General features: G+C 50.8%; 1 protein-coding gene across 1 annotated transcript in view; it reads left to right on the forward strand.

Moving 5' to 3' along the window:
- LOC140394757 (ran GTPase-activating protein 1-like) overlaps nt 1-21235 on the forward strand; it is a 608923-nt gene that overhangs the window by 500960 nt on the left and 86728 nt on the right. Inside the window, exon 8 of the mRNA XM_072481973.1 lies at nt 15556-15640. Coding sequence (XP_072338074.1) covers nt 15556-15640 — 85 coding nt within the window. The remainder of the gene's footprint in view (nt 1-15555; nt 15641-21235) is intronic.

The following is a 21235-nucleotide window of genomic DNA, read 5'->3' on the forward strand; positions in this document are numbered from 1 at the left end:
GTTATGTTACATTGGCCGGTGGCCCTCGCGGAGTATGAGATCCCCCCGCTGAGGGGCGGCGGAACTCCATCCCGCATTGTATAAAAGGTCGGTCAGTGAGGCATCAATTGAGGAGAGACTTGGTGGGGCTCTACGGGAGCTCGAACTGTGAATAAACCAAAGTTCTTTCATCTCACTCGGTGTAGACTCCGTGGGCGGGATTCTCTGAAAATGTCCCCGCGCTGGCGGGAAAACCGTCACTAACCACCCCAGGGTCAACAGCCCCCGAAAGTGAAGAATTCTCCAATTTCCCGGGGGCTAATTTGACTCCGGAATGGTTGCCGCTGCTCCAGCCGGCGGCCAAGTGCCTGAGCGAGTACGCGCAAGCGCAGAACGGCCGGCATGACCTCGCGCAGGCGCGGACCGGCTGGCGAATGTCCGCGCATGCCGGGGGGTCGCTTCTCCGCGCCAGCCCCCGGGCAATATGGCGGAGCCCTACAGGGGCCCGGCGTGGAGGAAAGAAGGCCCCCGCGGAACCAGCCCGCCCGCAGGATCGGTAGGCCCCGATCACGGGCCAGGCCACCATGGGGGACCCCCCGGGGTCGGATCCCCCCACCCCCCACCCCCTCCCGGGACTTACCTGCCAGACTGGGCAAAACTGGATGGCCACTCGGCCCATCGGGGCCCCAACCGGCGTAGCGGGAATCCCGCCAGCCCCTGAAAACCGGCGCCGGAGAATAGGGCAGCCAGCGTTGGGGCGGAGGGGCGGGATTCGTGCCTCGCCCCGGGGATTCTCCGACCCGGAGCAGCTCGGAGAATCCAGGCCCTCGTGTTCTTACTGAACTCTTGCCACTCTCATGGTGCTGTGTCTGAGAGCTGGCTGAGTGCGATGCCCTCGTTCCCTACCCTACAAAGTGACTACATTTCAAAAAGATGTTGAATCGGACGTTCTTGTTTTCACGTGTGAGAATGTGGGTTCTGTGGCAGATGGGACATTGCACCTCGAACTGGACGGGGTAAGTTTTTCCCCTGTGGTATTTGGGTGTTTTTCTCATGTGAGTGGGATTGAACCAGCTGGTGAGAGTAATGCTCTGTGAAAGTTCCATTTTGTAAATTGTAAATGTCTGATTGATGTCCATAGGATCATAATCCAAAAATCAACAAGTGGATTACAAGACTTTCAGGTATTAGAATACAGCATAAATTATAATAATAGGTACTGGCAGCATCCTAGTACGTCAGAGACAGTCAGGGGAAAACATGCATTTGGCTGACATCATAAAAGGTGACGGGTATATTGAGTGTGAAATCCATCAGCTGACCCTGCCCGGGGCAGGCAGCCTGGGCTCGCTGACCCTGCCCGGGGCAGGCAGCCTGGGCTCGCTGACCCTGCCCGGGGCAGGCAGCCTGGGCTCTGTGGCAGAACCTGTCACTCTGCAGTGAGCTGACCCTGCCCGGGGCAGGCAGCCTGGGCTCGCTGACCATGCCCGGGGCAGGCAGCCTGGGCTCGCTGACCCTGCCCGGGGCAGGCAGCCTGGGCTCTGTGGCAGGACCTGTCACTCTGCAGTGAGCTGACCCTGCCCGGGGCAGGCAGCCTGGGCTCGCTGACCCTGCCCGGGGCAGGCAGCCTGGGCTCGCTGACCCTGCCCGGGGCAGGCAGCCTGGGCTCTGTGGCAGGACCTGTCACTCTGCAGTGAGCTGACCCTGCCCGGGGCAGGCAGCCTGGGCTCGCTGACCCTGCCCGGGGCAGGCAGCCTGGGCTCGCTGACCCTGCCCGGGGCAGGCAGCCTGGGCTCGCTGACCATGCCCGGGGCAGGCAGCCTGGGCTCTGTGGCAGAACCTGTCACTCTGCAGTCTGCCTGGTGCTCAAGCGTACCTCATCAATCTGACGGCACAAATCAGTGAGAATGAAGACAGATTTACTTCCTTGTGCCTGCTCCCCGAAGTAAAACGGTTACTGACACAAGGAGCTAATAACCTGGCCCTGCATGTTAAACAGCTGCACAGCGCCTGCACTGCCAAATCCAAATCAGGATTTATTTATAATCTGCCACTACCTCCTTCCTCGTCCAGCCTCATCACTTGTGAACATAATTGAGGCCGAAAAGCCGCTGATTTATAAATTATGAGTTACAGACTGGAATCTAATCGAGGGGTTCGGGGTGGTTTATATATAGAATAACAGATCCCCAGGAGTGAGTTACAGACTGGAATCTAATCGAGGAGTTCGGGGTGGTTTATATATAGAATAACAGATACCTGGGAGTGTGTTACAGACTGGAATCTAATCGAGGGGTTCGGGGTGGTTTATATATAGAATAACAGATACCCGGGAGTGAGTTACAGACTGGAATCTAATCGAGGGGTTCGGGGTGGTTTATATATAGAATAACAGATACCCGGGAGTGAGTTACAGACTGGAATCTAATCGAGGGGTTCAGGGTGGTTTATATATAGAATAACAGATACCCGGGAGTGAGTTACAGACTGGAATCTAATCGAGGAGTTCGGGGTGGTTTATATATAGAATAACAGATACCTGGGAGTGTGTTACAGACTGGAATCTAATCGAGGGGTTCGGGGTGGTTTATATATAGAATAACAGATACCCGGGAGTGAGTTACAGACTGGAATCTAATCGAGGAGTTCGGGGTGGTTTATATATAGAATAACAGATACCTGGGAGTGTGTTACAGACTGGAATCTAATCGAGGGGTTCGGGGTGGTTTATATATAGAATAACAGATACCCGGGAGTGAGTTACAGACTGGAATCTAATCGAGGGGTTCGGGGTGGTTTATATATAGAATAACAGATACCCGGGAGTGAGTTACAGACTGGAATCTAATCGAGGGGTTCAGGGTGGTTTATATATAGAATAACAGATACCCGGGAGTGTGTTACAGACTGGAATCTAATCGAGGGTTCAGGGTGGTTTATATATAGAATAACAGATACCCGGGAGTGTGTTACAGACTGGAATCTAATCGAGGGGTTCGGGGTGGTTTATATATAGAATAACAGATGCCCGGGAGTGAGTTACAGACTGGAATCTAATCGAGGGGTTCGGGGTGGTTTATATATAGAATAACAGATCCCCGGGAGTGAGTTACAGACTGGAATCTAATCGAGGGGTTCGGGGTGGTTTATATATAGAATAACAGATCCCCGGGAGTGAGTTACAGACTGGAATCTAATCGAGGGGTTCGGGGTGGTTTATATATAGAATAACAGATACCCGGGAGTGAGTTACAGACTGGAATCTAATCGAGGGGTTCGGGGTGGTTTATATATAGAATAACAGACACCTGGGAGTGAGCTACAGACTGGAATCTAATCGAGGGGTTCGGGGTGGTTTATATATAGAATAACAGATACCCGGGGAGTGAGTTACAGACTGGAATCTAATCGAGAGGTTCGGGTGGTTTATATATAGAATAACAGATACCCGGGAGTGAGTTACAGACTGGAATCTAATCGAGGGGTTCGGGTGGTTTATATATAAAATAACAGATACCCGGGAGTGAGTTACAGACTGGAATCTAATCGAGGGGTTTGGGGTGGTATATATACAGAATAACAGATACCCGGGAGTGAGTTACAGACTGGAATCTAATCGAGGGGTTCGGGGTGGTTTATATATAGGATAACAGATACCCGGGTGTGAGTTACAGACTGGAATCTAATCAAGGGGTTCGGGGTGGTTTATATATAAAATAACAGATACCCGGGAGTTACAGACTGGAATCTAACCGAGGGGTTTGGGCTTGTTTATATATAGAATAACAGATACCCAGGAGTGAGTTATAGGCTGGAATCTAATCGAGGGGTTTGGGGTGATATATATACAGAATAACAGATACCCGGGTGTGAGTTACAGACTGGAATCTAATCGAGAGTTTCGGGGTGGTTTATTTACAGAATAACAGATACCCGGGAGTGAGTTACAGACTGGAATCTAATCGAGGGATTTGGGGTGGTTTATATATAGAATAACAGATACCGGGGAGTGAGTTACAGACTGGAATCTAATCAAGGGGTTCGGGGTCGTTTATATATAGAATAACAGATACCTGGGAGTGAGTTACAGATTGGAATCCAATCGAGGGGTTCGTGGTGGTTTATATATAGAACAACAGATACCTGGGAGTGAGTTAGAGACAGGAATCTAATCGAGGGGTTCAGGGTGGTTTATGTATAAAATAACAGATACCTGGGAGTGAGTTAGAGACAGGAATCTAATCGAGGGGTTCAGGGTGGTTTATATATAGAATAACATATACCCAGGAGTGAGTTACAGACTAGAATCTAATCGAGGGGTTCGGGGTGGTTTATATATAGAATAACATATACCCGGGAGTGAGTTACAGACTGGAATCTAATCGAGGGGTTCAGGGTGGTTTATATATAGAATAACATATACCCGGGAGTGAGTTACAGACTGGAATCTAATCGAGGGGTTCAGGGTGGTTTATATACAGAATAACATATACCCGGGAGTGAGTTACAGACTGGAATCTAATCGAGGGGTTCGGGGTGGTTTATATATAGAATAACAGATACCCGGGAGTGAGTTGCAGACTGGAATCTAATTGAGGGGTTCAGGGTGGTATATATATAGAATAACATATACCCGGGAGTGAGTTACAGACTGGAATCTAATCGAGGGGTTCAGGGTGGTTTATACATAAAATAACAGTTACCCGTGAGTGAGTTACAGACTGGAATCTAATCGAGGGGTTCGGGGTGGTTTATATATAGAATAACATATACCCGGGAGTGAGTTACAGACTGGAATCTAATCGAGGGGTTCGGGGTGGTTTATATATAGAATAACAGATACCCGGGAGTGAGTTACAGACTGGAATCTAATCGAGGGGTTTGGGGTGGTTTATATATAGAATAACAGATACCCGGGAGTGAGTTGCAGACTGGACTCTAATCGAGGGGTTCAGGGTGGTTTATATATAGAATAACATATACCCGGGAGTGAGTTACAGACTGGAATCTAATCGAGGGGTTCAGGGTGGTTTATATATAAAATAACAGATACCCGGGAGTTACAGACTGGAATCTAACCGAGGGGTTCGGGGTGGTTTATATATAGAATAACATATACCCGGGAGTGAGTTACAGACTGGAATCTAATCGAGGGGTTCGGGGTGGTTTATATATAGAATAACAGATACCTGGGAGTGAGTTACAGATTGGAATCTAATCAAGGGGTTCGTGGTGGTTTATATATAGAACAACAGATACCCGGGAGTGAGTTACAGACTGGAATCTAATCGAGGGGTTCAGGGTGGTTTATGTATAAAATAACAGATACCTGGGAGTGAGTTAGAGACAGGAATCTAATCGAGGGGTTCAGGGTGGTTTATACATAAAATAACAAATACCCGGGAGTGCGACACAGACTGGAATCTAATCGAGGGTTCGGGGTGGTTTATATATAGAATAACAGATACCTGGGAGTGAGTTACAGACTGGAATCTAATCGAGGCGTTCGGTGTGGTTTATATATAGAATAACAGATACCCGGGGGTGAGTTACAGACTGGAATCTAATCGAGAGGTTCAGGGTGGTTTATATATAGAATAACAGATACCCGGGAGTGAGTTACAGACTGGATCTAATCGAGGGGTTCGGTGTGGTTTATATATAGAATAACAGACACCCGGGAGTGAGTTACAGACCGGAATCTAATCGAGGGGTTCAGGGTGGTTTATATATAGAATAACAGATACCCGGGAGTGAGTTACAGACTGGAATCTAATCGAGGGGTTTGGGTGGTTTATATATAGAATAACAGATACCTGGGAGTGAGTTACAGACTGGAATCTAATCGAGGCGTTCGGTGTGGTTTATATATAGAATAACAGATACCCGGGGGTGAGTTACAGACTGGAATCTAATCGAGAGGTTCAGGGTGGTTTACATATAGAATAACAGATACTCGGGAGTGAGTTACAGACTGGAATCTAATCGAGAGGTTCAGGGTGGTTTATATATAGAATAACAGATACCCGGGGGTGAGTTACAGACTGGAATCTAATCGAGGGGTTCAGGGTGGTTTATATATAGAATAACAGATACCCGGGGGTGAGTTACAGACTGGAATCTAATCGAGAGGTTCAGGGTGGTTTATATATAGAATAACAGATACTCGGGAGTGAGTTACAGACTGGAATCTAATCGAGGGGTTCGGGGTGGTTTATATATAGAATAACAGACACCCGGGAATGAGTTACAGACTGGAATCTAATCGAGGGGTTTGGGTGGTTTATATCCAGAATAACAGATACCCGGGAGTGAGTTACAGACTGGAATCTAATCGAGGGGTTTGGGTGGTTTATATATAGAATAACAGATACCCGGGAGTGAGTTACAGACTGGAATCTAATCGAGGGGTTCGGTGTGGTTTATATCCAGAATAACAGATACCCGGGAGTGAGTTACAGACTGGAATCTAATCGAGGGGTTTGGGTGGTTTATATCCAGAATAACAGATACCCGGGAGTGAGTTACAGACTGGAATCTAATCGAGGGGTTTGGGTGGTTTATATATAGAATAACAGATACCCGGGAGTGAGTTACAAACTGTGATGCTCCCCAATGTGATGTCATCCAAGGTGAACTTCTCCCCTCGCAAATTCAGAGGTTATCTGAGTATCAGGTCAGCATTGTTGATCGTAATCCTCAGCTTGCCTGACATCTAACTCCGGCACCAGTCCTGACAACTGCCTCCACTCCTACTTTCCCTCCATGCTTCATCCAGTTGTCCCTGAAATTATTCCAGGGGCGGGAACCACTCCGGCGTCGGGCCGCCCCGAAGGTGCGGAATTCTCCGCTCCTTTAAGGGCCAAGCCCTCACCTTGAGGGGCTAGGCCCGCGCCGGAGTGGTTTCCGCTCCGCCCGCTGGCGGGAAAGGCCTTTGGCGCCACGCCAGCCGGGGCCGAAAGGTCTTCGCCGGGCGACGCATGCGCGGGAGCGTCAGCGGCCGCTCACGGCATCCCCGCGCATGCACAGGGGAGGGGGTCTCTTCCGCCTCCGCCATAGTGAAGACCATGGCGAAGGCGGACGGTAAAGAGTGCCCCCACGGCACAGGCCCGCCCGCGGATCGGTGGGCCCCAATCGCGGGCCAGGCCACCGTGGGGGCATCCCCCGGGGCCTGATCGCCCGCGCCCCCCCCCAGGACCCCGGAGCCCGCCCGCGCCACCTTGTCCCGCCGTTCAAAAGGAGGTTTAATCCACGCCGGCGGAATCTAATCGAGGGTTCGGGGTGGTTTATATATAGAATAACAGATACCCGGGGGTGAGTTACAGACTGGAATCTAATCGAGGGGTTCGGGGTGGTTTATATATATAAATAACAGATACCCAGGAGTGAGTTACAGACTAGAATCTAATCGAGGGGTTCGGGGTGGTTTATATATAGAATAACAGATACCCGGGAGTGAGTTACAGACTGGAATCTAATCGAGGGGTTCGGGTGGTTTATATATAGAATAACAGATACCTGGGAGTGAGTTACAGACTGGAATCTAATCGAGGGGCTCAGGGTGGTTTATATATAGACTAACAGATACCCGGGAGTGAGTTACAGACTGGAATCTAATCGAGGGGTTCGGTGTGGTTTATATATAGAATAACAGATACCCAGGAGTGAGTTACAGACTGGAATCTAATCGAGGGGTTTGGGTGGTTTATATATAGAATAACAGATACCCGGGAGTGAGTTACAGACTGGAATCTAATCGAGGGGTTCAGGGTGGTTTATATATAGAATAACAGATACCCGGGAGTGAGTTACAGACTGGATCTAATCGAGGGGTTCGGTGTGGTTTATATATAGAATAACAGACACCCGGGAGTGAGTTACAGACCGGAATCTAATCGAGGGGTTCAGGGTGGTTTATATATAGAATAACAGATACCCGGGAGTGAGTTACAGACTGGAATCTAATCGAGGGGTTTGGGTGGTTTATATATAGAATAACAGATACCCGGGAGTGAGTTACAGACTGGAATCTAATCGAGGGGTTTGGGTGGTTTATATATAGAATAACAGATACTCGGGAGTGAGTTACAGACTGGAATCTAATCGAGGGGTTCGGGGTGGTTTATATATAGAATAACAGACACCCGGGAATGAGTTACAGACTGGAATCTAATCGAGGGGTTCGGGGTGGTTTATATATAGAATAACAGATACCCGGGAGAGAGTTACAGACTGGAATCTAATCGAGGGGTTTGGGTGGTTTATATACAGAATAACAGATACCCGGGAGTGAGTTACAGACTGGAATCTAATCGAGGGGTTTGGGTGGTTTATATATAGAATAACAGATACCCGGGAGTGAGTTACAGACTGGAATCTAATCGAGGGGTTTGGGTGGTTTATATATAGAATAACAGATACCCGGGAGTGAGTTACAAACTGTGATGCTCCCCAATGTGATGTCATCCAAGGTGAACTTCTCCCCTCGCAAATTCAGAGGTTATCTGAGTATCAGGTCAGCATTGTTGATCGTAATCCTCAGCTTGCCTGACATCTAACTCCGGCACCAGTCCTGACAACTGCCTCCACTCCTACTTTCCCTCCATGCTTCATCCAGTTGTCCCTGAAATTATTCCAGGGGCGGGAACCACTCCGGCGTCGGGCTGCCCCGAAGGTGCGGAATTCTCCGCTCCTTTAAGGGCCAAGCCCTCACCTTGAGGGGCTAGGCCCGCGCCGGAGTGGTTTCCGCTCCGCCCGCTGGCGGGAAAGGCCTTTGGCGCCACGCCAGCCGGGGCCGAAAGGTCTTCGCCGGGCGACGCATGCGCGGGAGCGTCAGCGGCCGCTCACGGCAACCCCGCGCATGCACAGGGGAGGGGGTCTCTTCCGCCTCCGCCATAGTGAAGACCATGGCGAAGGCGGACGGAAAAGAGTGCCCCCACGGCACAGGCCCGCCCGCGGATCGGTGGGCCCCAATCGCGGGCCAGGCCACCGTGGGGGCATCCCCCGGGGCCTGATCGCCCGCGCCCCCCCCCAGGACCCCGGAGCCCGCCCGCGCCACCTTGTCCCGCCGTTCAAAAGGAGGTTTAATCCATGCCGGCGGGCGAGGGTTGACAGCGGCGGGACTTCGGACCATCGCGGCGCAATTCCCGCCCCCGCCGAATCTCTGGTGGCGGAGAATTCGGGACACGGCGGGGGCGGGATTCACGCCAGCCCCCGCCGATTCTCCGACCCGGTGGGGGGTCAGAGAATCGCGTGCCAGGTTTCTGTCTTCATTGCTGTGACCAGAATCCATTCTTTTGATGACTTTGCTTTTGTACAAAAATAACTCCCAGGCAGCAGTGCGACATTTGCTTTCGTCATGTCAATTTCAATTTAAAGATTACTGTTTCGTACATCTCAGTGGGACGAGATCTCTGTTACCTGTTTACATACCTGAGTCTCCTCAGTCTTTCTTCAAACCTCCATTATCAGCCTTGTGGATCTTCTCTGCATCCCCTCCAGTGTTTGACTATCTTCCTCATTACTCAGTGAGCAGTATGGATGGACATGGTCTGAACTGACCAGTTTCTTACAGTTTGATCACTACTTGAGGCCTGTACTCCCGTGTTTTGTCTTTCCAGCTCAGAATTCTTGGGAAACTCTGCATAAACTTATGATCAAGCAAGAGGGCTTTCCTGGTCTCCCGACATTGGGTCATCCGTTTCTCCCCTTTCTAAGACTTTGCCTTCTCTCCTGCTACTTGGGGGTGTTAACTCGATGATGATTGTCCCAGGCCCCTTTCCCACAGTTATGAGGCAAGGTTATTGATGCCGCTACACAATTTTGCATTCCTTCATCCTTGCCCTATCACAGCTTGAGTCAGAGACCACACATTGGCGCATAGTGAGAGTAAAGTTTCCTGATTTCCAGAACCTCCCTCAAGCTCTCTGAAATTTCTGCATTCCTCCAATTCTGGTCTCTTGCGCTCCTCCAAGTTTAGTTGCTCCATCATTGACAACCTGGCCCTAGTACTGGAATTTCTGATAAACCTCTGCCTCTCTACCTATCCTCCTTTAAGAAACTTAGCAAAATCCAAACCGTTACTTTTCCTAATGTGGTTCAGTCTCAAATTTTGTCTGACAACATTCCAGTAATGTCCTTTGGATTGGATTTGTTTATTATCACGTGTACTGAGGTACAGTGAAAAGTATTTTTCTGCGAGCAGCTCAACAGATCATTTAGTACATGAAAAGAAAATAAATAATAGGGCAACACAAGGTGCACAATGTAAATACATACCCACCGGCATCGGGTGAAGCAGACAGGGGTGTAGTGTTAATCAGGTCAGTCCATAAGAGGGACGTTTAGGAGCCTGGTAACAGCGGGGAAGAAGCTGTTTTGGAACCTGTTTGTGCAAATATTATTGGTGAGAGATTGCTGTTTGCAAATTGGCTGCCACACTTCCAAATTATTACAGTGACACTTCACTTCAAAAGTACCTCATTGGTTGTAAAAGGCTTTGGGCATCCTGAGATGCTGAAAAAGATCAATAGAAATACCAATTTTTGGGCGGGATTTTCCAGACCCTCCGAACGGCTTGGTTTGCGGCGGTGGCGGGAGAGGCGCCATTGGCCACCGTCAGGATCTCCTCCGCTGGGAACCGGCCGCAGGGAGCCAACGGTGGGCCAGGAAGGTCCCATCAGCAGGCAAGGTCGGAAAATCTCGCCCTTTGTATTTCTTGTTAAAAGGCTCAACATTCAGCCGACATTCTTGCTTTGACAATTCGGTTCTGAAAAAGTGTAAATCCATATCAGTCTCACCAACATGCTAACAGAACTTCAGCAAAAAGGTCACAGATATTTCATTCAAGTAAAAGTATTGGTTCCAGATGTTGCTGTCCACCCAAAATAATTGCAAACAGCAGCTATTAATAATACATTCCTTGCTGCATCAATATAGGAGAAGCAAGACTCATTTCACGGGCCCCAGGAAGATGACTCTTGCTGAATGCTCATTGGGATTATGGACTCGCTGCCTGCAGCTTTTCACCTCTCACTTCTGATAAAACCTAAGACAATGACCTGTGATGGGTTGAATACCAGAATATGATGGCTGCACCTTTCTCAGTAGATTTCTTGATATAAAATAAAACCTTTGGCTGTTCTGGGTTATAAAATATCAACTGGAGTTGTTCTGTTCTTCAATGTCATCCCCGAATTTGTGTGTACCCCAGCTGGACACCAGCCTCCTGTGCAATATAGACTCGACTGGCAAGACTTGTCAGTCATCATTTAATATGTGAGCACAGGGTCACATGAGCATCACATATTTCTGGTGAATGACTTGGATGCTCAGCTGCCAAACTGGCTGGCTTCCTTTAAGTTCATTTGAAAGCAGTGAGCCACGACTAAGTCAGATCCAGATTTTAAGATTAAATGTCATACTGAGGCCTCACCTGCCCTGGTGTCAGGTAGATTGAAGATCCCTCGGCACTATTTCAAAGAAGAGCAGGAAAGTTTCTTCCAAATGTCCTGGACCAATATATTTCCATCAGTCAACATCGCGAGACATCAACATCCTGGGGGTTACCATTGACCAGAACAGAACAAGACTAGCCATATAAATAATGGGCGGGATTTGCCGACCCTCCGCCGGATCGGAGAATGCCCAGGAGGCGGCGTTCCGCCCCGCCGTTCCGACGGCAGCTGCCGATTCTCCTGCGCCGGTTTTTGGGCGGGAGCGGGGATCGTGCCGCGCTGGCCGGGGGCCGTTGGCAGTGACCCCCCCCCATGGCGATTCTCCAGGCCCCGATGGGCTGAGCAGCCACCCGTTTTCGGTCAGTCCCGCCGACGTGGATTAGACAAGGTCCATACCGGCGGGACCTGGCTTTGAGGGCGGCTTGCGGAGGCCTCTGGGGGGCGCGGGGAGATCCGGCCCCGGGGCGGCCCCCACGGTGGCCTGGCCCGCGATCGGGGCCCTCCGATCTGCAGGCGGGCCTGTGCCGTGGGGGCACTCTTTCCCTCCGGTCTGGCCTGTGTAAGGCTCCACGATGGCCGGCGCGGAGAAGAAACCCCCTGGGTAGGACCATGCAAGAACGGCGCCGGCGGGCACTCGGCCCATCGCGCGGCGAGAATCGCCGGGCTGGGTGGGGGCCGCATTCAACGCCCCTGACTGCGCCGGCGCCAATGGCACCAATTCTCTGGTTACCGGAGATCGTCGGACCGGCGTCGTGTGAAGTGCCCCCCCCCCCCCCCCGCTCCCCCCCCCCCCCCCCCCCCCCCCCCCCCCGGCAGGTCGGAGAATCCCGCCCAATGTGTCTCCTGCTGTTGCAGTGACAACATACTCAGATTTTTCCCTTTGACAAATGTTAGGCTAACAGGCCTGTAGTCTCCGTTTTCTGTCACCCTCCTTTCTTTAATAAAAGTGTTGTATCAGCGATTTTCCAATCCACTGGGACCTTTTGCAGATTTGAGAGAATTTTGTCAGATGATAACCAATACATCTACTACCTCTGCAGCCACTTCTTATAAAACCCAAGGATGAAAGCAATCAGATCCAGGGGACTTGTTAACCTTTAGCTCTGTGAGTTTTATCAGGACCTTTCCCCAGTGGTTGTGATTAGTTTAAGTTCTTCCCTCCATTTAACCTCCTTATTTTCAAGTATTCTCAGTACATTTTCATGTCTTATGTTGTGAAGGCAGGTATTTAGTGGCTACGTTAGTCGCAAATCCCGTAATGGCCACTAATTCACGCGCGAGGCCAAAATCAGGATTAGCGCCGGTAAGATTTCCGATTGCAACCTTACCCGGCCCTCCCCAGTGATGCGATCAGGATCATGTCCAGGAACCACGCAAAGCTGATTTCCATGAACTTGAATCCATTACCAGGTATTTAGCGTGATTAACGTTGCACCTTCAGCTCTCAGTGAATTTTCCCACTGTCCACACGTCACACCAGTGTGAATCACTGCTGCTGCCTAAAAACAGGAACCAGGCGCCATGACCTCTGACAGGGAGGGAGGAGGTGAGAACCACTAAACACCAGAGAGTCCAAGGGGACAGAGCCTGCTGGGTTGTGTAAGTCTGGAGTCTGAGGCATGGCAGTATGGGGTGAAGCAGGGGCGGGGGCAGCTAAAGGAAAGTCTAACTGGGCGAGGACTCAGGTCGGGCCCAGTCCTGTTCTGGAGATGGGAGGGCACTGAGATGTGAGTGAGCAGTCACCATTGGCTAAGCTCTGGGACTGGCTGCGTCCAGGTCCAGGAGGCCAATGGGCCAGGGGAGGTAATGATGGTCAGCAATTGTGACACCAACCTGACTCTCTCTCTCATCTCTCGCAGGATTCCGATCGATATTGTAATGGAATCAGTTGTTGCATCGAGGGCAGATCCAGCAGTGATAGATGAGGGCAGGATCAGGGGCTGGACACGCAGGTGACACAAAGTCGCTGAAGGACATCAAGGGTCTACAAGACCCGTTTACCCTTCATGGAGCTTTTGGACAACATGTGCCACCTCATGAGGGAGGCGATGCAACACCTGTGCCATGTCCTTGCAGAATCGCGGAGGCCCCGGTGAATACCGGGTCAGGCCCGCTAATGATATGCCAACAGCGTTTACTGTACAGCATTCTGGAACGCATTGATGGTGCTGTCGAGGCGACGGAGAATTGCGACTTAGCGTGAAATCGGCACCTGCGTTTCCCGATTCCGCTGTTGGCCAACGGAGAATCCTGCCCGTAGTTCTGCTGCCTCGACAGGTCCAGTGGGGCCCTGCAAAACAGTACCCAGAGGGTCCCGCATTATCGTGGCCTGTTGTGCCCTCCACAACCGGACTCCGCAGCGGGACGATGACCTTTGTTATGGGCCAGGGTTTAGAGAACCTCAAAATGTACCATGGAGTTCACCTGACCCACAACTTTTAATAGATTGTGGTTATGGGGTGCACACGGCCCACTCTACAGGTTGATGCAAACAGAAATCTACAGTACTTTTAAACTAAAACAATGTTTCTTTATGAAACCAGTTAACACTTTATAAACCCACAATAAACATCTTAACAACTATTAACACCAATAAATCCCCAAAGAATACAGTACTCTACAGATAACCCTTAATAAATTCCCAAACAACATCCGGAAGACAAAAGGCCCTTTTTAACACAAAGATCAGGTTTAAATTCACTATTGAGGGCAGTCAGCACTTTGAAATCACCCAATTGATTTGGAGACAGCCTTTAGTTTGCAGAGAGATCCATGCACATCTGCTGGCTTTCACTGCAGCTCTGCTTTCTGAAAACAAAACCAAAAACTCACTCTATAGCTGCCTGCTCAAAAAACGAAAGTAAAGCAGACAGACAGCCCAGCTCCACCCACTCTCTGACATCACTGCAGCTCTCTAATAAACACCCATTGTTTAAAGGTACACCCAGTACAGCTATTTTATAAACACCCCTTTCTTAAAGGTACTCTCACATGACACCTTCCTAAGGGATACCTTGATTATTGGCATGAGGAAGACTTGCAGGAGGGCATTGAGGATGAGCATGCTGAGGATACAGAGGATGGAGGCCGTGCGGGGATGAGGGTGCACATGGGCAGAGGATCTAGAGATGTCCTCACCGCCTCTGACTTCATGGAGGAGGGCTAGCTCGCCCTCACTGTGACCGCCCCTCCCCCCAGGAGGACGTCATGACCCCTTTGCGAGCAGGGGATGAAGTTGACAGAAAAACCAAACATCAGGTTCTCAGCCATAAGACCATAAGATATAGGAGCAGAATTAGGCCACTCGGCCCATCGAGTCTGCTCCGCTATTCAATCATGGCTGATATTTTCTCATCCCCATTCTCTTGTCTTCTCCCCATAACCCCTGATCCCCTTATTAATCTTTGAGTGCCTGCTGCCCGGTTGATGCAGGGGAAGGATGATGACTTGAGTTAATTCCTCCGAATTAAAGAATCTCACTGAGAGGGCCTAATTGTCTGCCTGACATTGCGGGTCAGTGAGGACAAGTGTGCCACTGGGAGGAGGGTTATAGTTTCTGAGGCGTTAAGGTGGTGATGAACAATAATATTTAATTCAGTGACATTTACAAATTTTACAAGTGATAATTCCCCCCCCCCCCCAACCACTGGGCCGAACTTCTCCTGTGCCCACACACAGTCCAAACATGTGCAGGTTAGGTGGGGTTACAGGGTGGGCCTGTATGGGGGGCTCTTTCAGAGGGTAGGTGCAGACTCGATGGGCTGAAGGGCCTCCTATGCTGTAGGAATTCTACCACATCTATAAATAGGAAATGGCTCTTCCGCTTGTAACAGAAATAGCAACAAACCTATTTCAGCTTCCAACTAAATCAAACTTCAGTGAGCAGAGCTTTGCTGAAATAAGGAAATGGTTATTGAGCAACATGCAGGGGCTTAGGGCTGACTTACTGTCACACCTCACAGTGAATTAGAACTCTGGAATTAGACTCAATTCCCCAGCTGGGGAGCTCTACCTTATAAATATCAGCACAAGCCTGGCAACCCAGAGCCAGAATCATTCTCCTCAAAAGGGAAGAAAACAGTGAGAAAAGAGGGACTTTACAATGAAGTTTCTCTTGCAGGAAACTGCCTGGGGCAGGGTGGCTGTGTGCTGGTGCGTAACACATTGGAGTCGTTCCACAAGGGAGCTGCGCTCTGCTCACTCAGGTAAGTCAAGTGTTGGACTGGCACATGATTGTTTTATTGGTTTTGTTGCTTTGCAAGTAAAAAGCTATTTTTAATTGTAATTTATTTCTAATTGTGATATCTCAAAAGAATGATTCCTCCTCTCACTTCATTTCCCCTCGAAATCTGCCACTCCTTCCCTAAACCCTTACCCTCGATGAGACTCCCTACAGCTTTGAAAAGCCTTCTGGAAGTCTTTACTCTTCAGCACATCTTCATTCACTTCTTCGAATTCCTCTCCTAACTCCTGCCTGCTGGCTGGTACTTCCCTTCCGTTTTACCCGGCACAACTCCGCAACCGCCCCCCCCCCCCCCCCCCACCTTTCCATCGTGGGCCTTGTTCATAGTTCCAGTACCTGCAGCATTAATCTTTAAGGTTATGGAAGGATTTGTGGGGATGGACCACTTTCAGGCAAGACCAGAACAAGGAGCCAGAAATATGAGACAGCCAATAAATTCAATTGGGAACTCAGGAGGAATGTTTTTACCTGGCGAGAATGTGGAGCTCACTCCCACAGGGAGTAGTTGAGACAGAGAGCATAGACACCTTTACGGGGAAGTGAGAAAGCGCATGAGGGTGAAAGGAATAGAGGTTTATGTTTATGCTTTTTTAATTCTTTCATGTGATGTGGGGGTCACCGGTTGGCCAACATTTATTGCCCATCCCTAATTGCCCTTGAGAAGGTGGTACCGCGCCTCCTCCTTGAACTGCTGCAGTCCATGTTGTGTAGGCACACCCACTGTGCTGTTAGCAAGGGAGTTCCAAGAGATTGACCCAGTGACAGTGAAGGAACGGCGATATATTTCCAAGTCAGGGTAGTGAGGAGATCTTGCAGGTGGTGGTGTTCCCATGCATCTGCTGCCCTTGACCTTCTAGGCGATAAGAGGTCACAGGTTTGGGAGATGCTGTTCAAGCAGCTCTGGTGAGCCGCTGCAGTGCACCTTGGGAATGGTGCACACGGCTGACGCTGTACTTCGCTGGTGGAGGGAGTGAATGTTTAAGGTGGTGAATACAGTGGCAATCAAGCGGGGCCGCTTTGTCCTGGATGGTGTTGAGCTTCTAAGCGCTGTTGAAGCTGCGCTCACCCAGACAAGTGGGGAATATTCCATCACACTCCTGACTTGAGCCTTGGACAGTCTTTGGGGAGTCAGGTGGTGAGTTACTCACTGCTGAATTCCCAGTCTGTGACCTACGCTCATGGCCACAGTATTGATATGGCTTGTCCAGTTCAGCTTCTGGTCAATGGTAACCTCCAAGATATTAGTAGTGGGGGATTCAGCGACAGTAATGCCATTGAATGTCAAGCGGAGATTGTTAGATTCTCTCTTGTTGGAGACGGTCATTGCCTGGCACTTTTGTCGTGCAAATGTCAGGTGAAGTAAGTAGGAGGAGGGTCGTGTGGCGCAGAAACACTGATACAGATCAGTTGGAACAAGTGATGTACATTCTACATAATTTGAAATAACGACTGGCAGAAGTTGCCCCATTCCATTTATATAGGGAAGTGGGAGATCAGAGGAATCACCAGCTCCAGTCACAGAGGACCGTGGTTTAACAAATGGATGAGTTCATGCAGATTTAGAGTCTCCTGTTACACTCTATTGGTGGTGTAACAGTGACACAAGCGCTCCCCTTGGCTGTAAGTCAATACACAAATGCACCATCCCTAATGAGGCAGAGGCAGTCTTCCTGGGTTGTCTGTGATACATGTAACAACTGCTCGAGTTGCCCAATGTGGGTAACTGCATCGAGACAGGATCTGCTGATGGCATTAAAACTGGGCTGATTCTGACCAGAGGCCCTGGGGCAGAAAATGAAGTTTGCAAAGCAAGGATGTTCGGCAATGCCGCCCTGATTCATGACTAGAGCTGGGGCTCACTTCAGATTGAAGTGGTTTCCTTTGATACATAAGCAAGGCATGACAGACACAGGGGTAGAAACCTTTCACAGGCGGTTTAATAAAACAGGTGGGCTCACATCGGGTGCCCGCTATACGCCCCACTGAATACTCAGTTTCATCAAAGTTTATGGAAGGTGTAGGACCACCCGTTTGAGTTTTGTTTCAGGTGCATTTCCCCTTCTTGTAATCTTTTTTTCCAATTAAGGGGCAATTTAGCGTGGCCAATCCACCCACCCTGCACATCTTTGGGTTCTGGGGGTGAGGCTCCTGCAGACACGGGGAGAATGTGCAAACTCCACACGGACAGTGATCCGGGGTTGAACCCAGGTCCTTGGGGCGGTGATGCAGCAGTGCTAACCACTGCGCCACCGTTTGCGCCACCGTGCGGCACCCCCCCTTGTAATCTACGAATGCTCCGACAATCTCCAGGGAACTTCACAGACCCCCTTTTCCCAGCAAGGCGCCTCCCTCAAATCTGCATGTCAGTATGGGGGGGGGGGGGGGGGGGGGGGAGGGGGGTTCCATGGCAGTGGTATAGCATCATTTACCTGAAAGTATTCAGAAAAACAAAAGCCTCATGTCGGGCCCCCCTCCACCTTCTCCTGCATTCCAGGTTCATTTACAGCACTGTGCAGTCATTTGACGAAATGCCCTCTTTAAAACCAGTGGCAATTCTGTTTTGCATTTTCCAAATCAATTTGCTGCACTATTTCTCATTGGAGGCCATTGATGAATAGGATTAAATCACCAGAAGCACAGTGTGGTATTATCAGGTATTACAGTACCCAAGAGGCTGAAGACCATTGGTTAAACCTAGAGGTTTACCATTGGCTGTTGGTATGTAGCTCCGCCTTGACAGGCGGGGTATAAGAACCGGTGCCGTCCCAGCAGCCCTCATTTTCTGTACCGAAGCTGCTGGGGAACAGTTCTAGTCGATTAAAGCCTTCAGTTATGTTACAACCTCGTCTTTGAGTTTAATTGATCGTGCATCAATTTAATTGACTAGACTTAAGCTGAAAGGATGGATCTCCGAATCAAACCGGAGTGTCCATAACTCAGCCCTCACGCGGAGAACTCGGCGGCGATATTTAAGCACTGGCTGGGGTGCTTTAAAGGCTACCTGGAGACGGCCGGAGGCACCCCCTCAGGAGAACAGAAACTGCATCTCCTGCACTCGAGAGTAAGCCCTGGAATCTTCACCCTTATCGAGGAGGCGGAGGACTATGATGCTGCGATCGAACTGTTAAAGGGACATTATATCCACCCTGTAAACCAGGTCTACGCACGCCACCTGCTTGCAACTAGACAGCAAAGCCCCAGGGAATCGTTGGAGGAGTTCTACCGTGCGCTACTGGTGCTGGACAGAAACTGTGGCTGCCGCAAGTTTCGGGGAGCGAGCCCACGGAATTTCTAATCCGGGATGCCTTCGTAGCAGGTATGAGCTCCTCAGAGATCCGCCAAAGACTCTTAGAAAAAGACACCCTGGGACTTAGAGAGGCACGGGCCCTGGCAGGGTCCATGGATGTTGCCTCCAGAAATGCGCAGTCCTATGCGTCCGACCGCACGGCGGCCCCCTGGGCTGCGTGGCATCCCGCAGCGGCAGCCCCACTGACCTTCCCCGTGCCCCCGCAGGCCTACGCTACGAGACGGCCCGCTAACTCCGTCGGGCCCCACTGTTTCTTCTGCGGGCAGGCGAAGCATCCCCGCCAGCGCTGCCCGGCCCGCACCTCCACCTGCAAAGGGTGCGGCAAGAAGGGCCATTTTGTGGGGGTCTGCCAGGCACGAGCCGTGGCCGCGGTCTCCAGCGACTCCGGACCGCCGCGGCAACCTTTCCTTCGAGCCCCAGGTGGCCAGCACTCACCGCCACCCCCCTATCCTAGGGCCACGTCTGACCCAGGGGCGTGGCCATCTTGCCCCTCGGATACCACGCTGGATGGATGGGAGCCGCCATTTTGTCCATCCCCGCCGCCATTTTGTCCATCCCCGACCACCATGTGCGACCCATGGGAGACGCCATCTTGGATGGGGCCCCAGGCCCCCAGCACGGCCGACTACACGCTGCCCGATCACAACCCGCAACTGCTCCATCTGGCCTCGGTGACGCTGGACTAAAATCGACCTCGGACACTCGCAACAGCAACGACGAAGGTCTTCATCAACGGCCATGAGATGTTTTTCCTGATCGACTGATCCGAAGCATGGAGAGCTTTATACACCCCGACACAGTAAGGCGCTGTTCACTTGTTACCCACCCTGTAAACCAAAGAATCTCCCTGGCCTCCGGGTCACACTCGGTGGAGATAAAGGGGTTCTGCCTAGCGAACCTCACTGTCCAAGGCAGGAGATTCAACAAGTTCCGCCTTTATGTCCTGCCGCACCTCTGCGCGGCTACACTCCTGGGGTTGGACTTCCAATGTAACTTGCAAAGCCTGACCTTCAAATTCAGTGGCCCTTACTGTCTGCGGCCTCGCGACCCTTAAGGTCGACCCGCCTTCCCTGTTTGCGAACCTCACCCCGGATTGCAAACCCGTCGCCACCAGGAGCAGACGGTACAGTGCCCAGGACCGGACCTTCATCGGGTCAGAGGTCCAAAGGCTACTGAGGGAAGGGGCCATTGAAGTGAGCAACAGTCCCTGGAGAGCTCAAGTAGTGGTGGTAAAGACCGGGAAGAAACATAGGATGGTCATTGACTACAGTCAGACTATCAACAGGTTTACGCAGCTGGATGCGTACCCTCTCCCCCGCATATCCGACCTGGTATACAGGATCGTGCAATACAAGGTCTTCTCCACGGTGGATCTCAAGTCCGCTTACCATCAGCTACCCCTCCGCACTAGTGACCGCAAATACACTGCCTTCGAAGCAGATGGGCGGCTCTATCAATTTTTAAGGGTTCCCTTTGGTGTCACTAATAGGGTCTCGGTCTTCCAGCGAGAGATGGACCGAATGGTTGACCGGTACGGCTTACGCGCATCGTTCCCGTATCTTGATAACGTCACCATCCGCGGCCATGACCAGCAGGACCACGACACCAACCTCCGAAAATTTCTCCAGACCGCGAAAATCCTTAACTTAACGTATAATAAGGATAAATGCATATTTAGCACCGACAGTCTAGCCATCCTCGGCTATGTAGTGCGAAATGGAGTTATAGGCCCCGACCCTGAGCGCATGCGCCCCCTTATGGAATTCCCCCTCCCTCACTGCCCCAAGGCCCTGAAGCGCTGCCTCGGGTTTTTCAGTTATTACGCCCAGTGGGTCCCTAACTACGCAGACAAAGCCCGACCCCTAATCCAGTCCACAACGTTCCCCCTGTCGACGGAGGCCCGCCAGGCCTTCTGCCGAATCAAAGCAGACATTGCAAAGGCCACGATGCGCGCCATCGACGAGTCCCTCCCCTTCCAGGTCGAGAGCGATGCGTCCAACGTAGCTCTGGCCGCCACCCTCAACCAAGCGGGCAGACCCGTGGCCTTCTTCTCCCGTACCCTCCATGCTTCAGAAATTTGCCATTCCTCGGTCGAAAAAGAGGCACAAGGCATAGTAGAAGCTGTGCGACATTGGAGGCATTACCTGGCCGGCAGGAGGTTCACTCTCCTCACTGACCAACGGTCGGTGGCGTTCATGTTCGACAATGCACAGCGGGGCAAGATAAAGAACGACAAGATCTTACGGTGGA

Source organism: Scyliorhinus torazame, chromosome 18 (assembly GCF_047496885.1).
Source record: "Scyliorhinus torazame isolate Kashiwa2021f chromosome 18, sScyTor2.1, whole genome shotgun sequence".
In the NCBI taxonomy this organism is placed as follows: Eukaryota; Metazoa; Chordata; class Chondrichthyes; order Carcharhiniformes; family Scyliorhinidae; genus Scyliorhinus; species Scyliorhinus torazame.